This window comes from Schistocerca serialis, chromosome 5, assembly GCF_023864345.2.
Source record: "Schistocerca serialis cubense isolate TAMUIC-IGC-003099 chromosome 5, iqSchSeri2.2, whole genome shotgun sequence".
Classification (NCBI taxonomy): domain Eukaryota; kingdom Metazoa; phylum Arthropoda; class Insecta; order Orthoptera; family Acrididae; genus Schistocerca; species Schistocerca serialis.
In genome coordinates, this window is record NC_064642.1 from 239,424,030 (window position 1) to 239,442,373 (window position 18,344).

Sequence of the window (18,344 nt, forward strand, 5' to 3'; positions counted from 1 at the left end):
CCTTGTCAGTCGATCTCACGAGGAGATCGCGGCAAGTGTCATAACCCGATTCCCCAGAAACTTCGCTCAGTGGAAGAGGGCTCAAAACAGGCGAACACGTATCGCGGCTTGTCCGTACATACGCGACCGTTTCTGAATAAAAGACGGTAAAAGTTTCCGAGGTTCTTTATGTGCCTTTTATCGAGTAAATATTTGAACCTAAGCGGTGAGTAGCCTCTCAGCCTACATTTTTGCGCCCAGTGTTCGAAACCCGATTATTATTAGTTTTGTTTTCCATTTATTTGTCCATGTCCGTATAACATTATTGCATGAATGTTTTCCAATGTATACTGAAATAAGGGGTGTCGTTATTCGTCTACTAATTGTATGTCTGGTGAATAAATCAAAATAAAAGTAAAAAAAAAAAAAACCAATATATGAGTGAGAAAATAATTTTAAATTGTTTTCGGTGAAATTCCTATAGTATATTTTGATTCATAATCAACCACAGCGCCAGTTTTTGCTAGTTTTCCGTTATGCGTGCGTTGCCGCGAAATTATTGCCGATACGTGAGATCTTAAGTAATGTTAACTACGTTTCTTTAATTAATTTGAGGTAAGAGCTTAAGGGACCAAACTGCTTAGGTCATCGGTCCCTAAGCTTACACACTAGACCTACTTAATCTAACTTAAACTAACTTACGCTATGGAAAACACACACATCCATGCCCGAGGGAGGACTCCAACCTCCGATGGGGGGAGCTGCGCGGGCCGCGACAAGACGTTTGTTTCTCGAGTGAGATGTTACTGTGGCAAACCAGTCTTCGGAATTTCTTTGTTTCGAATTTTTAGCGGTTGGTATCACCCAAAGGAATGCACCAAATCTTCCTCAAGAATAAAATATAAGAAATAATATAAGAACTGCTATAAGAATGATATACAAGAATATGAGAATTTAAAAGCAATGTAACTCCTGAAAATACCATATAAGAAAATATGGTTCAAATGGCTCTGAGCACTATGAGACTTAACATCTGTAGTCGTCACCTAGAACTTAGAACTACTTAAACCTGAATAACCTAAGGACATCACACACATCCATGCCCGAGGAAGGATTCGAACCTGCGCCCGTAGCAGTCGCGCGGTTCCGGACTGAAGCGCCTAGAACCGCTTGGCCACCGCGGCCGGCACCACATAACATATTAACATACAAGCACTGAGAACACCAAACCTTAAGCATTATCAATCACTACAGACAACACAGGAATTGACGGCCTTAACTTAACGCCGAGAGCAGCGGCGTTTGCGTAGAGGGGTCAGTGCTAACAGACAAACAACACAGCGTGAAGTGGGACATATGAAAAACATATCGCTTAAGACAGTGCGGCGAAATGTGGCGTTAATGGTGCAAGTGACGACGATTTGGAGGCGTGGCAGATGGATGGTGTGTCAGGAGGCACTCTCCCAGTTCGACACTTCCCAGTTCCTGGTTGTGACCTGAGTACGCCAGTGGGCGCAGCAAAATAAGAGTGACTTTTAACCATTTATTTCTGCAGATACATCTCTCCTTTAACGATGTTACGACGGTCCTCTGCCGCTGCTTGTCCGGTTGTTCCGCGAGCGCCCGGCAGCTATTCGGAAGTGGATGCTGCGTCTCCATCCTCTGCACTCGAAGAAGGTGGCACGTGCGTATGTGGCCTACACACGCCGGCCTAGGAGGTTCTCTATCCTCTCACGTAACTGTGGCTCACCTCTGCTCTCTGAACCATGACGACGATTGTCGTGTGGTCGAAAAGAGCGCCGACCCTGGCCTGCCGTGCAGGTAGGCCCGTGGCTCTACTGAAGTGTCAGGAACACTGGAGTCCTGTTCCAAGTCGACACGGAAGACCCCCAGGTCTCTCCATCTGCCTTGGAAGCTGTCAGCAGCGTCGAACTCTTGACTGGTGCTTACGGAGAGGAAGACATCTCTCCATTGGCTATCGGCAGTGTTGAGTACGAGCAGGAAATCTACAACAGACTAATAAAAATGTTCAAATGTGTGTGAAATCTTATGTGACTTAACTGCTAAGGTCGTCAACCCTAAGCTTACACACTACTTAACCTAAATTATCCTAAGGACAAACACACACACACCCATGCCCGAGGGAGGACTCGAACCTCCGCCGGGACCAGCCGCACAGTCCATGACTAACAGACTTATACCCAGCGTTAATACTGTGTCAGGGAATCGAGTACGCGGATCCTGTACACCATCCATCCTTCTGACCAATTCCCTTCTGAACTGAAACGCTGGGGTATTTATAGTGTGAAATATCGGCTGGTGTTGACCGAACGTCACTTGTAATGACCACATAGACTTCCCTAGTACGAATGTGTCAGCGATCCATATCGTACCCTATTTGCTTAACACAATTTTTATACCAACAGACTGGTCCGTAACAATATTCAGTTCGCCTTCTTGCGTTAGCGAGGCGGCTTCTTACTTCACGTGACAAGGTGACGTGATACTTCGCAGTGTTATTGCTTTACTAAGCTTCTGCTGGTGCTGGCTACCCAGTTCGCGCAAAGCGCTGATGTCCTGCTCTCCGCCTGACCTGCTAACGTGATGAAACGCTGTCGTTTCGTGCTGCGCTTGTTGGCACTCCCTCAAGGAACACAAAGTGAAGAGGCCTCGCAATTATGAAATTCTGCGGCAAGCTGCCTGATATAGGGTTGGTATGTAACAATTGGCTACGACAGCAGACGGCCGACGCGAGTGCCTTTGCTAAAAGGACAACATCGCCAGCAGGATGACCTCATCAATTGGAACCTAGACTACTGGAAAACCATGGCCTGGCACGATGGGTCCCGAGTTTAGTTGGTAAGAGCTAATGATAGGGTTTGAGTGTGGTGCAGACTCCACTTTGCCACGGGTCCAAGTAGTCAACAAGGCACCGCGTAAGCTAGTGGTCGTTCCGTCATGATGTCGGCTGTGTTTACATCTGGTCCAGCTAAACCGATCATCGACTGGGAATGATTATGTTCAGCTAATTGGAGAGCATTTGCAGCCATTCATGGACTTCATGTTCCCAAACAACGATGGAATTTTTATGGAAGACAGTGGACCGTGTCACTGGGCCACAGTTGCTCGTGATTGGTTTGAAGAACATTCTGGACAATTCGAAAGAATAATTTAGCCTCCCAGATCGCCTGACATAATCCCACTGAACGTTGATGGGACACAATGGTGTGAGGTAATGGACCAGTTGTAGTGCCCTGAAAATATTCTAAGTTCGAATTTGGCATGGCCATGCGGGATGCTCGGCAGGCCGACTGCGCGGTGCCAGACAAGAGGGGTAGCCCCAGTGCGTGGTCCAGCCCCCACATGGCTGGGAATTCCATGCTGACACTGTGTCGATGAAGGAGACATGCCAGGAGTGCCAAAGATGGCGGACGTTGTGAAATCTTCATGGCAGACATTTCACAGTTCGTATAGAAATTAATAGCAGCCAGATTAATCATGATACCTTAAAAAGAAACTTGTACATTACCATTATTTGCACTACGATTCTGATGGTGTAATCAGATTTTCAATATCTTTATTAGTTTAAGGTTTAGTATCTGACTGTAAATTATACAAGTAACACTCAGCAACGAATTTACAAAATCTAAACGGTTCATCCGATTTTGTCGATCGACTTGTCTTTAGAAAGCTGTTAGTGTAAACCTAAATTGGTATAAATTACAGGAATGTAACTTGAATACATGAGTTATTGGTGGTCAAAGTGGTTGATTACTATCGATCGCGTCAGGGCATAAGTACTTCACAGCTACACGAAAAAACGGTAGCAGCATGCTTATAAATATATTTGTTCATCTAGGTCTTTATTTATAGCCGATATATCCTATTGATGAAGCAATTGGTTAAATATTTACTGTGTTTTAGAAACCACAGAGACGTTAGGCTACTGGCCTACCTTTTGTTTCTATTCCTTTAATATATGTTTAATATACACTCCTGGAAATGGAAAAAAGAACACATTGACACCGGTGTGTCAGACCCACCATACTTGCTCCGGACACTGCGAGAGGGCTGTACAAGCAATGATCACACGCACGGCACAGCGGACTCACCAGGAACCGTGGTTTTGGCCGTCGAATGGCGCTAGCTGCGCAGCATTTGTGCACCGCCGCCGTTAGTGTCAGCCAGTTTGCCGTGGCATACGGAGCTCCATCGCAGTCTTTAACACTGGTAGCATGCCGCGACAGCGTGGACGTGAACCGTATGTGCAGTTGACGGACTTTGAGCGAGGGCGTATAGTGGGCATGCGGGAGGCCGGGTGGACGTACCGCCGAATTGCTCAACACGTGGGGCGTGAGGTCTCCACAGTACATCGATGTTGTCGCCAGTGGTCGGCGGAAGGTGCACGTGCCCGTCGACCTGGGACCGGACCGCAGCGACTCACGGATGCACGCCAAGACCGTAGGATCCTACGCAGTGCCGTAGGGGACCGCACCGCCACTTCCCAGCAAATTAGGGACACTGTTGCTCCTGGGGTATCGGCGAGGACCATTCGCAACCGTCTCCATGAAGCTGGGCTACGGTCCCGCACACCGTTAGGCCGTCTTCCGCTCACGCCCCAACATCGTGCAGCCCGCCTCCAGTGGTGTGTGAATGGAGGGACGAATGGAGACGTGTCGTCTTCAGCGATGAGAGTCGCTTCTGCCTTGGTGCCAATGATGGTCGTATGCGTGTTTGGCGCCGTGCAGGTGAGCGCCACAATCAGGACTGCATACGACCGAGGCACACAGGGCCAACACCCGGCATCATGGTGTGGGGAGCGATCTCCTACACTGGCCGTACACCACTGGTGATCGTCGAGGGGACACTGAATAGTGCACAGTACATCCAAACCGTCATCGAACCCATCGTTCTACCATTCCTAGACCGGCAAGGGAACTTGCTGTTCCAACAGGACAATGGACGTCCGCATGTATCCCGTGCCACCCAGCGTGCTCTAGAAGGTGTAAGTCAACTACCCTGGCCAGCAAGATCTCCGGATCTGTCCCCCATTGAGCATGTTTGGGACTGGATGAAGCGTCGTCTCACGCGGTCTGCACGTCCAGCACGAACGCTGGTCCAACTGAGGCGCCAGGTGGAAATGGCATGGCAAGCCGTTCCACAGGACTACATGCAGCATCTCTACGATCGTCTCCATGGGAGAATAGCAGCCTGCATTGCTGCGAAAGGTGGATATACACTGTACTAGTGCCGACATTGTGCATGCTCTGTTGCCTGTGTCTATGTGCCTGTGGTTCTGTCAGTGTGATCATGTGATGTATCTGACCCCAGGAATGTGTCAATAAAGTTTCCCCTTCCTGGGACAATGAATTCACGGTGTTCTTATTTCAATTTCCAGGAGTGTATTTGCTTATGTATCTAACAATGTGTGTTAGAGCGTGTTTATGGTCAAGCCATAGGAATATTTATTTAATTTCAAATTATTTAAATGTAAATCCAGGATTTAGTATGTGGTTCAATATGTTTGTGAGAGTACGTGGGCTTGAAGACATAGCAGGAGTGCTCTAGCCAATCACAGCGCTCGTTACTACAGCAGGCGACTACCGAAGCGGGGGAGGAGCATGGAGCACAGTACAGGAAAGTACAGGAGAGTACGGGAGAGGGTGGTGGACGAGGAGGCGCGACGGGCGGTCGTGGGAAAGACTTACAGAGTGGAGCAGTTTGCGCGTGGTCGCGAGAGATAGAAATTTTTCGTAGTGCTGACCTGTACAGTTGTGAGATTTCCCTGGTTTCTACAGTGAAGACGTTTAGAAGTGAATATTTCGCGAGCTATGTTGTTGCTCATAACTAATTACACTACTGGCCATTAAACTTGCTACACCAAGAAGAAATGCAGATGATAAACGGGTATTCATTGGACAAATATATTACACTAGAACTGACATGTGATTATATTTTCACGCAATTTGGGTGCATAGATCCTGAGAAATCAGTACCCAGAACAACCACCTCTGGCCGTAATAACGGCCTTGATACGCCTGGGCATTGAGTCAAACAGACCTTGGATGGCGTGTACAGGTACAGCTGCCCATGCAGCTTCGACACGATACCACAGTTCATCAAGAGTAGTGACTGGCGTATTGTGACGAGCCAATTGCTCGGCCACCATTGACCAAACGTTTTCAATTGGTGAGAGATCTAGAGAATGTGCTGGCCAGGGCAGCAGTCGAACATTTTGTGTATCCAGAAAGGCCCGTACAGGACCTGGAACATGCGGTCGTGCATTATCCTGCTGAAATGTAGGGCTTCGCAGGGATCGAATGAAGGGTAGAGCCACGGGTCGTAACACATCTGAAATGTAACGTCCACTGTTCAAAGTGCCGTCAATGCGGACAAGAGGTGACTCAGACGTGTACCCAATGGCACCCCCTACCATCACGCCGAGTGATACGCCAGTATGGCGATGACGAATACACGCTTCCAATGTGCGTTCACCACGAAGTCACCAAACACTAATGCGACCATCATGATGCTGTAAACAGAACCTGGAATCTTCCGAAAAAATGACGTTTTGCCATTCGTGCACCCAACTTCGTCGTTGAGTACACGATCGCAGGTGCTCCTGTCTGTGATGCAGCGTCAAGGGCAACCGCAGCCATGGTCTCAGAGCTGATAGTCCATGCTGCTGCAAACGTCGACGAACTGTTCGTGCAGATGGTTGTCGTCTTGCATACGTCCCCATCTGCTGACTCAGGGATCGAGACGTGGCTACACGATCCGTTACAGCCATGTGGGTAAGATGCCCGTCATCTTGACTGCTACTGATACGAGGCCGTTGGGATCCAGCACGCGTCCCGTATCACCCTTCTGAACCCACCGATTCCATATTCTACTAACAGTCATTGGATCTCGACCAACGCGAGCAGCAATGTCGTACGGATTTCTCCTCCTTACACGAGGCATCACAACAACGTTTCACCAGGCAACGCCGGTCAACTGCTGTTTGTGTATGAGAAATCGGTTGGAAACTTTCCTCATGTCAGCACGTAGTAGGTGTCGCCACCGGCGCAGCCTTGTGTGAATGCTCTGAAAAGCTAATCATTTAGAATCGTCTTCCTGGCGGTTAAATTTCGCACCTGTAGCACGTCATCTTCGTGGTGTAGCAATTTTAATGGCCAGTAGTGTACGTGAAGTAGGAATTTATTGTTTCCCTGTTATACAACTTATATTTTATTTAATCGCTGGATTATCGACACCAATACGTGTTTTGTTGTAATAAACAGCATTCTTATTGGTACGTCTACTATCGTACCACCATTTAAAGTCGTCAAGAATAGCATCTGCAGATTTTATTTAATTGCAATCTTTCAGTTAAATGTCTACTCATTTAAAATTCGCAGTTGCCGAGTGATTGGAACCTTCGACCATTCATGTGTATATTCCAATTGTATATTGTAGACTCAGCAGTATTTGTCCAGTAATGCGGCAACTACGTATCCCAGCCCCTAGACAACGAAACCAGCCAAAACTTTTAATATTTCAACTTTGAGTCTGAGGGTACGTAGTTGAGGGCCACACTTGATCATTTATTATTTGGGAAGCTCGCAATGGAGAGGTGAGTTAGTGCACAAAAAGCTGCAGCGGCAACTTCGCCGCAATTCTGGGCCGCTACAGGGGCACCGTGGCTCGGCGTTTCCGCAGGCGACGTGCAACTTTTCGAGACCATGCCGCGTCAAATTACTGCGCAACGTCCGGGTAAAAGAGGTCCTTCACCATACTGGGAGGTATGCCACGAGTTTTGTCACCTCAGTGTCTCTCACACCCACGTTGTGGAGAAACTGAACCGAAGGCTGTGGTGTTTGCAGGTCGCTGGGGAAGACGAGCCACTACACGCAGATGGTGGCGGCTGCGACGCGGACGCTGGGTTGCGGGTACGCCGCGTGGCGGGAGGGGGAGGCGCAGCCGGTGACGTCCATGTACGCCTGCAACTACGGGCCGTCCGGCAACCGCTTCGGGCGCCCCCTGTACCTGGAGGGCCGAGCTTGCAGCCAGTGCCCGCCGGCGCACAGCTGCGTCTCCTCCCTGGGGCTCTGCCAGAGCGACTCCGGGCCCTCTCGTGGCGGCTAGCGGGCTGCGTCTGCGCGGGACATCGCGGCGGCGCCTCACCCCCCGCCCACCGTCACTTTGGCAGAATACGTCACACTGGCAGAGCGTCGCGACGCCCTTCTGTCTTCACTACAGCGCTCGTCGCTCTTCAGAGTGCCGCAGCTGCACCTTACCGTTACGCCACAAGTACTCTGAAGTGTCCAAAAAGACATGAAAGACTCCTTTATAGGTTTTTATGAAATAAAAAAACAAAAGTCATATTTCAGAACAGTCAAGACACGTAGCTAAAATAATTTATCATTAACTACCAGTGTCCAAAGCGTGATCACTTATCATCACTATCAGAACTTTTTTATATCAGACTACATGGCAAATGTTCTGCTTTGCTGTCATATAAAATAAAATATCTCCTGCATGACTGCTGTCAACAGTAAAATCGTTGTGAAATGGAGTTACGAAAACAGGAATGGAATGGAATTAACTAAAGGTGGACGCGAAGATGTAGTGATTTCAAGCAGCTGCTAAAACAGAGAAAGCTTGTAAGAACGCTTATGTACATTTATTATTATGAATAAATCTTAATTAATGGGTGGCTGTACTTAAAGTTCAGCTACTCACAAAAGCCCAGTCCGCGCTGTGATTATCATATGGCAGCAAAACTTGATAGGTATACTAATATATTAATGAGGAACTGATTCTCGTTGGGGGAAAAAAAATCGTTCTAATTTTGGCCACTGGGTGTAAATCTGCGACTGAGAACGCAACAGAGACGTACAGTAATGTTTCCCTATGTAGTGGATTAGGGACGGGACATTGGAAGAAAAGGTCAAACAAGCGAGAAAGGCATAATGTTCATTATATTATTAACTACCGCTGACACAATTTGTTCAGTATGAGCAACGGAGACGTCGACGATATATCGCTTCCGTAAAACGACATGATCAACACTTTCTTGGAATGTGATCAACATGTTCGTGTGTTGGATGAGACGCCCCATTTTCGGATAGCTAGGGAAATCTAAGGATATGGTTGGTTAAAAATCAGCTGAAAACTTCCGAAAATGATTGACATATGTAAAACATAATAAATTTTGCTTGTATGTAACTTTTTATAGCGAAAGCCAACGGATTAAATTTCATAATTTTTGTCAAAGAAAATAGTGCATTTTGGAGCGAGTACTAAAAGCGTGCGCAGTTCCGGATAGTGTGGTTCTCAATTTGGGACAGAGTTATTTTATAAGGAAAATTCAAGAGTGCATACCTATGGAATATTGTTTTATTACAAAAAGTAACAAAAAGTAATGCTGAGGTTGTTCGTAGCTGCATGTTCTAATGTTAGTTGAGAGATCGCAGCAACGTGACTTTAGTCGGCATTCTCAAGGGATCCCCATAGAAAAAGTCAGGTGGGGATAAGCGAAGAGATCGAAGTGGCGAACAACTTAGTTCGAAGTCGATTCTCCACGAAAATTCTCATCCGAGGAAGTCATGGTATTGTTGCTTGTATGAGCCGTAGCGTTGTCCTCCTAAAGACATTTTTTCTGTAAATGTTTTTCAGGTATCGTGTTTACAAACTGTGTTTACAAACTGTACCTAGTGCTCTCTCTTCAGTCTGCTACGGAAGAACGTGATGAAGATTGACACTGCTGGACAGACACCCAAAATCTGCGTGTGCTTGATGTGATTTTCCAGTACCCTAAATGCATGAATGATGAGCGTTCACATATCCATCAAGGTGGAGCGATGCCTCGTCTGAGAAAAACCAATCATTAATTTATTCCCCGTCAACGGCCTTGCCGCAGTGAATAGACCGGTTCGCGTCAGATCACCGAAGTTAAGTGGTGTCGGTTGTGGCCGGCACTTGGATGGGTGACCATCCGGGCCGCCATGTGCTGTTGCCATTTTTCGAGGTGCACTCAGCCTCGTGATGCCAATTGAGGAGCTACTCGACCGAATAGTAGCGGCTCCGGTCAAAGAAAACTATCATAACGACCGGGAGAGCGGTGTGCTGACCACACGCCCCTCCTATCCGCATCCTCATCTGAGAATGACACGGCAGTCGGATGGTCGATAACCTGATGACGGAGTGAATTTCTTCCCCGTCTGGCGTTACATATACTATGAGCCTCGGCTAGAGAGCTGTCGCAAAAGCTTCACTGGACTCAAAGTATACGCAGCTTGAACTTCAATCAACCGTTCAGGTGCTACCAATTTCGGTCGACCACTGTCGACTACGTTTGCAGCATTTCCTGTCTCCTGTAACTTGTTTTACAGCCTCTTCATCGTGTCCTTGTTGCTACACATTTCTGTGAAGGAATTATTGATGTCAGCATAATCGGTACAAGTCAACGAATGCTGTCTGCTTTAATGCGTAACCCTTTCCTTTCTCGATAATACAAGGATCGTACTGACAACGAGAAAGAAACGTTCTTTCATGAGAGTCCCTCATTTTTTGAGCATCCTATATGTTGCTGTAGAGATTCTATTAATTAGTGGTGAATGAAGCTTGCTCACACCCATTATGTAAAATGACTCGTAGTCTTACTATTCGATCCTCTGACCCACATACGGATTTTTAGTAGAATTGTGAAACTGGCAGCCATACATTCTCCTAATTATATTCGTCATGGTGTCTTGTATGTCACATACGGTAAGAGGGTGGTCTCCTTTTCATTTGATAAATATGGGCTTCCGTAGTTTGAAACACTGTTTGTGATTGTCCCATCTAAAGCAGTTTATTCGTAGCCTGTGAATTCGTTAACTATCTGCTTTCTTCACATCAGTGTCTCTTTTCTTGACAATAGATACAGACACACGCCGTGTTACCTTTTGCTTCGCTTCGGCCTGTTCTTTAGGGCGTGAGTCGTGGTCCAAAAGTGTGTGTTACTCAGGTATACAAAGTTTATACTATCTGTAGAACACAGTCAAAACTCCACCAACGGGATGTGAAAATTATTCCACGTATTACTGTAGTTGAGACGTAGACTTCTCTGTGATTGATACGTAGCTATTTTAGTTTCTCTAGCCTCTTTTAAAAACAGTTGTAATTAAAGGCATGGATAGATGTATTTAACAATATTATTTACAATAAGTTTCCTTTAATTTACGTCTATGGTCACAAACGTTTTGTTAACAGATTACCGGTTTCGGTCTATAATGACCATCATCAGATCTGTTTTATAAAAACAAAGTCCTAATGTACTGCAGCCATAGTGGCATCATCAAATGTTAAATGCAAAATCAGCATCGTCAAATATATATAAATAACATCAAATGCATCATATTCATTTGAAGATGCCACTATGGCTGCAGTACATTAGGACTTTGTTTTTATAGAACAGATCTATCTGATGATGGTCATTATAGACCGAAACCGGTAATCTGTTAACAAAAAGTTTGTGACCATAGACGTAAATTAAAGGAAATTTATTGTATATACGGGTCAATGTTTTATTTGCGACAATGTCTCAGCTTGTGAGAATATTATTTACTGTTTCTACAAGAACTTTTCAAATGAGATTTTACTTGGTAGCGTATCAATTCGAAGTGGACAGTTATGCCACTGTGAAGGTACCTTATTTATAATGCAATTTTACGAGTGACAGAAGAAAAAACGCAATGCCACTCTGGGTTAGCCGTGCACGACAAACTACATACAGATGTTTGTATTTGACGTATAGTTATCTGCCCATAAGCTGTATAAGTTGAAGGCATGTATCTACGAGACTTTCTCTATGGATGTCAGACGTTTATATAGTTTTCAACTGTCAGTTAATTAGTAATTGTGAGATAGGTTGAAGAAACTGTTAAGCTTGGTTTCATTCTGTAACTGATTTGCGTTTTACAAGAATTGTTACGTCCTGGAGCACGTACTACACTTGCGTTCCTGCAACAATGATAGAAGTACCATTATGGTACACCAAGTGCTAAATGATTTAAAGAAAAAAAAACCAAAAGAAAATAAAGAATTGCTTACAAATTATTTATAAAATATGTCGTACATGATTTAAAAAATAAGCACTGCGTATTATCTGACAAAGCGAATTGTAGTCGGGCCAGGGTAGCTGCACCGTCGCGGCTACACCCGAGAAACGGGAAGGGGAGACAGTGACAGCGCATACCTCGGTGTTCTTACGGATAGAGCCATGCCGCATATGTGGCAGTTCTCAGCGTAGCATCACAACCAGACATTGTCCGGCACCTTCATTAGACATTTCTCTTTGGACACTATCAATGTAGCAACATTTAGTCACTGCGTGATTTGTATGAATCCATATTTATTTTGAATAACCCAATGCCACCCTAACTGTAGTACTTCATATTTACGTAACAACATTATGTAATACGCCCATTTGAAGCTATACTGTCTCATTGGCGCATGCTCATTCGTTTTATTCTGGCGTCTTTGCAGACAAAATCCTACAGAAATAACAAATTTTATCAGAATTTCCTTGCTAGCTTTAACATCCAGCTATGTGCGACATAACCTGTGACATTTTCGTACAGTCTGAACAAGGGACACTCAAAAAAACAAGAATTATTTTTTAATATATATATATTTTCAAATTGTTTACAAAACATCCTCTTCAAAATAATCTCCATTACAACTAGTACTTTTGTCCCATCGGAGCTTCCACTTTTCGAAACATTTTTTGTAGTCATCCTTAGAAATAGCTGACAGCTCCGCCCTCGTTTTTCCTTGACTTCGTCGGTGTTATCAAATCGGTGTCCTTTCATGGTCCTTTTCATGCGTGAAAATAAGAGGTCAGACGAATAAGGTGCATGGGGCAGCGGAAACATGCCATTTTTAGCCAAAAACTCACTAACATAGATGGCTGGGTGTGCAGGTGCGTTGTCGTGATAGAAGAATCAGCCTCCTGCCTGCCACAAATCGGGCCTTTTTGGCTAACACTGTTGCGCAATCTCCTTAAAACTTACAAATAAAATGTTTGACTGACGGTCTGACCTGGGGGAACAAACTCTGAATGACCTACACCCTTGGCATCAAAAAAACAAGTCAGCGTTGTTTTGATGTCTGAATTGATTTGCCGACATTTTTTTGGACGGGTCGACGATGACGTCTTCCTTTGGCTTGACTGTTGCTTTGTTCCGGTTTGTAAACATAGCACTATGATCCAACACCTGTTCCTTTGACAGGAAATCTGTATCAGTTTCAAGCTGTTGTTTCAAAGCACGATACGTATCAACTCGACATTCCTTTTGATTGTCAATCAGATCCCGAGAACAAACTTGGGAGCAATCCTTTTCATTCCCAAATCTTCTGTTAAAACTGGTTGAACCGAGCTCCAAGATAACCCACTAATCTCTGACAGTTGATCAGTTGTCTGTTGACGGTCTGTGAGCACAAGCTCTCGAATTTTTTCAAGAATTTCGTCAGTTTGGATAGTTGATGGATGTCCAGAAGGTGGTTTGTCATCAATTGACATTTTTAAATCGAGCAAATCACTCGTACACTTCAGTTTTTGCCATAGCGTCATTTTGGTAAGTTGTTTTCCACATTAAAACAGTTTCAGCGGCATTTTTACCGAGTAGAAAACAAAATTTCACAGCTGCATATTGTTCACTTAAATTTGCCATAGTAAAAAAGCGAAATAAGAACAAAACAGTGCTTGAAAAAACAATCTCTGCAGATGAACAGAACAAGCCAGGCCGACAACACACGAGGCACTGAACTGGCAGTGAGTTGCGCTATACACACCTAGCGGCACACAAGCTCCGCCCACGGCAATGTTATTCCGGTTTTTTTTTGGTACCTCTTCGTGTTTATATGTATTGTTGATAGCATCGCAGAAATTCCTACCTAATAACCCAGATACGTACACTGTCAGTGTGATGTTTGCTGTGTGTATCATGTTCCTTCTTTTTGGGGCAGATACTCGAGTCACGTTCATATTATTGTTCAATCCCTATTGCCATCATTTGCACCTATCGACTTACTCAGCTCCAACATTCTGTTTGAACATTTCGTCACCTTTCCCCTCAGCTCTTTATCCTCTCATCGACAAGAAATTTAATGACGTTAACATCAACCAGTCGTGGCATTTTCTGCTACCACTTTCTGTGCTTGCCCAGCTTTGAACTGGAATATGGCTGTACCTAGACAGGTGACGAATTAAGTCACTCTTGGCCTGGGTCTACTGTTCGCTATGTCGAAAAATACGGAGGCCACGTCGCAGTAACGGTTTATTTCTCTTTCTACTGGTGATGTCAGAATACGGAACTGGAGAAAGTAATGTGACATTCTTTGTATCTACACCACTTGCAGTGTAGTTTTATATTACAAGAGTGTTCGGTACTATTATTGCAAATATCTTGATTCGCTTTGAGACGATTGAATCGATTTTCCTGTTTAGCAACTACTTCTGTACGCGCAGTAAGTAACACAATATGTCTTGAGGTGTATCAAAAGGAGAGACAGATGTTGATAAGAATTAATTGTAGCCATTAACGTTAGCGAAGGAAATTAATTTATGATTTTGTTCTGTAAACTAGATGCCTGAAAACATGCAAAAAAGTATTATCATTCCCGTTGTATATATGTAAATAGCGCTTATGCTAACATGTGAACTGCAGTGACAATAAAAGCCTGACATATATTTGCGCAATCCTCTTACTTGTAGCAGTAACTAACCAAAACTATTTTTAAATAAGTTATTATAGAAATATTTTGTAATATGTATTTTTTTGGAATTCAGTGTCTTTTTTTCGATTTGACAAAGCTGGAGATCACTGTTGCATCCTTTTCGGACTATGGTGCGTTTTTATCACTTCTGTTTTATTCAATTGCATCTTTCCCGTCAAAGTGATATAGATACTGATCTACATATCGACGAAATCACTATCACTCTACCGGATTACAACTAGGAACAATCATTCCGAGTGATGAGATTTTCTGGCAGTCGTGCTTTCTCTGATTGATGAAATCCTAAAGTTTAGATGTGTGGACAAAAATTGTTTTATTAGACTCCATCGAGCACGGCGCAGCAATATGTGCGTGGTCTATGCATTCACTGACTGCGCCTTTTGTACAGGATCTCAGTGTACTCTTACATGACAAGATGGTATAATGACCCTATAACAGAATATATTGCCAGTTAAGTGACAAATACTCATAACTTTTCCCGAAATCATACGGAACACTGTCCACCTCTACCGATCACTATTTTATTTCTCCTACAACGATTACAAAAATTTAACTGAAGCAGTCGCAGTTTTTTCTGCATATTGATCGCTTTTGTTACAGATTCTCTTTTGTCACAAATTTTCTTTGACATTCTCCACCAAGTAGATAGAAACCGGATTGTTTTTCAGTAATAGTCAGAGTATTTAGAGCTCTTATTCCCCTTAAATTACTCTGCAATTAATTCGATAGTCATTCGTTTGAGCATGACATATTATTATCTCGTGAACGGAAAGGAATCAGTAAAACGATACCGCCCTGATAATATTACGAGGGTGTGCTGAAAAGTAATGTCTCCGATTTTTTATGTGAGAACCCTTCAAACTTTTTTTTTTAAAAAAAAAAACTTTATTGACATTACAAACCGTTTTTCCTGACGTCTACATATTTATTTTTCGACAGTTACTGTGGCGCCAAACACATTCCTCCCAACGACGGAGAAGTTAGTTGATACCCTCACTATAGAATGTTTGACTTTGTTCACGGAGTCACAACTTCACCTCTACTTGCGTAGCTTCATCGCTGAGAGTGAAGTCCTCGAAGGTGTACATCAAGTTTTGAGAATAGCTAAAAACCGGATGGGGAAGAGTCGGGACTGTATGGAGGATAATCGATGACAGCGAACCCAAGGCGTCGGACCGTTGCAGACGTCGCAGCTCTCGAGTGGTCTGCCATTTTGAAGCTGAAGTAGAGAGAGATCCACGAGTGGACGAACTCTTCGAATTTGTGCTTTCAGTTTTCTGAGGGTCTCTCACGCACCGACGCAGTTACATAACAGTCCGCCTCGTTAGAGGCTACAATTTTGGAGCCCTCTAGAAGCAGAGGGTTGCAAACTGAGTCAGCGAAGTGGAAGCTCGACCGTGTAATATGCATGACATGTAGTACCTCAACCGATATTGAGAACAGAATAAAAAATTCGGAGGTGTTATTCTTCAGTACGCCCTCGTATTTATTTTTTATGCTGTTCTGTGGGAGATGAAACCCGAATGTGAAAGTATACCGATACGCGAGAGTGTTACAGCGACTGTTGTTAATACTGAAGCAAAATACCATTTGACTACACTGCGTCATATTTCTTCTCAATTTCTTCTCCAAAGTTTATATTCTGACTCCTCTGTTACGATCTTCTCAGTAGTATTTTCGTGCGACTGTACGGTTGAAGACTTTCGAAAACCAGTGTCGTGTTCGCTTATAAAATGAGGTTTTCGCGCGAATTTTCGAAGAAATGGAACTACTGGGTATCATTTCCCAGGTTCCCGCTGGGGGGCCATTGTCGTTGTTTGATGCTGACAGCTGGTAGTGGAAAAGAGCGGAAACGTTATCAAAATATTATTGTTGTCGTACCGCCGAAGTTGTGTATATTCCTCCTGTGCTTGGCTGGACGCAACAACAAGAGCGTTACTAAATTTACAGAACAACTCTACTTCTTTCTTGACCCTAATGTAAACAAATGTAAGGTACTGAACATAAATACAAGAAAATTTCGATTGGGTTTGTCTATATAATCAGTGATCAGTCAATGAAATCATTCACAACCATAAAGTGCGAGGGTAATCCCAAACGTAAGGTTTCCAATTTTTTTTTATAAGTACGTAGACCTGTTTATTTCTACAATGGTTTACATCAGTTTACGGCTTTAACATTTAGCTGTTTCTCGACGTAATCACCATTTCTGTCGATGCACTTTTGTAGACGCTGTGGCGGTTTTTGTATGCACATGTCATACCAGCTCGCCGCCATGCTGTTCAGAAAGTTATGAACTTCTTTCACCTCGTCGTCGGTGCTGAATCGCTTTGCGGCCAAATGTTCTTTTAACCTAGGAAACAGGTGATAGTCATTGGGCGCCAAGTCAGGGAGGGTGGGTGATTATGTTCCACTGAAACTGTTGCAGGAGAGCAACGGTTTGCCGAGCGATGTGTGGGCGAGCGTTGTCATAGAAATGTGTACGCCCTGGCTCAACGTTCCTCTTCTCCGTTTCTGAATTGCCCGTTTGAGTTTGTTTCAGAGTCTCACAGTACCTGTCAGCGTTAATTGTGGTCCCAGCGATTCAACTCCGACGACGAGGTGAAAGAAGAGGTTCATAACTTTCTAAACAGCATGGCGGCGAGCTGGTATGACATGGACATACAAAAACTGCCACAGCGTCTACAAAAATGCATCGACAGAAATGGTGATTATGTCGAAAAATAGCTAAATGTTAAAGCTGTAAACTGATGTAAACCATTGTAGAAATAAACAGGTCTATGTACTTATAAAAAAGTGGGAGACCTTACTTTTGGGATTACCCTCGTAGTATGTATCACAAACAATTGAAAGTGAGAGGTCAACATAAATTTAGCTGTGAAAAAGAAAAATATCAGTCAGATTCACAGGAAGTATCTTAAAGAAATCTAATTGATGATGATCAAGAAATTCTCGATGGATCAATAATTGAGTGCTGTTTGACAGTTTCGGATGTACCACAAGGAAACGTGACAGGACTGCTACAGTTTTGTCACCAGGACTACATCATTAACAGAACAGAAAAGCTTCACATAAAAACTGAATTCTGTGTCTCAGCTTTTTTAGTCAACAAAGAAGTGCCGAACAGCCTCCAAAAGAAGACGAAAGCAAAAAGCAATTTGTAATATCTTAGTCTCGTAATTTCGACACCTTGCTCGATATGAGTCAAAAAACAAATGACATCTTCTAACTTACGAGGACTATCCGGAAAGGAACCGGCTATTTGAAATAAAAAAATTAACAATATGGAAAAACCAAATTTTATTACGTACATTTCAAAGGTACACTCTTGAGCTATTTTTCTACTTAATCGCCATTCAGACTGAGGAACTTACAATACTGTGACACAAGTTTTTCGGCACCGTCTCTGTAGAAATCGGCGGCCTGCAATTACTGGACATGCGATTGCAGTCACTGGTTTATACCTGCGTGCAATTCGGCGTCATTATCAGAGTGTTGTGTAGCAAACCATGTCTTCATTGCTGGAATGAGGTGCCCATATCCGGGCTGTATGATGGGTAACCAAACACGTCCCATCCACAGCCCTATAGGAGCTCTCA

General features: G+C 44.0%; 1 protein-coding gene across 1 annotated transcript in view; it reads left to right on the forward strand.

Moving 5' to 3' along the window:
* The window catches only part of LOC126481863 (venom allergen 5-like), a 109,393-nt gene extending 101,287 nt beyond the window's left edge, over window positions 1–8,106 (forward strand). The window contains exon 6 of the mRNA XM_050105822.1: window positions 7,845–8,106. Within this exon, the coding sequence (XP_049961779.1) occupies window positions 7,845–8,106 (262 nt within the window). The remainder of the gene's footprint in view (window positions 1–7,844) is intronic.
* Window positions 8,107–18,344: the final 10,238 nt, after the last annotated feature.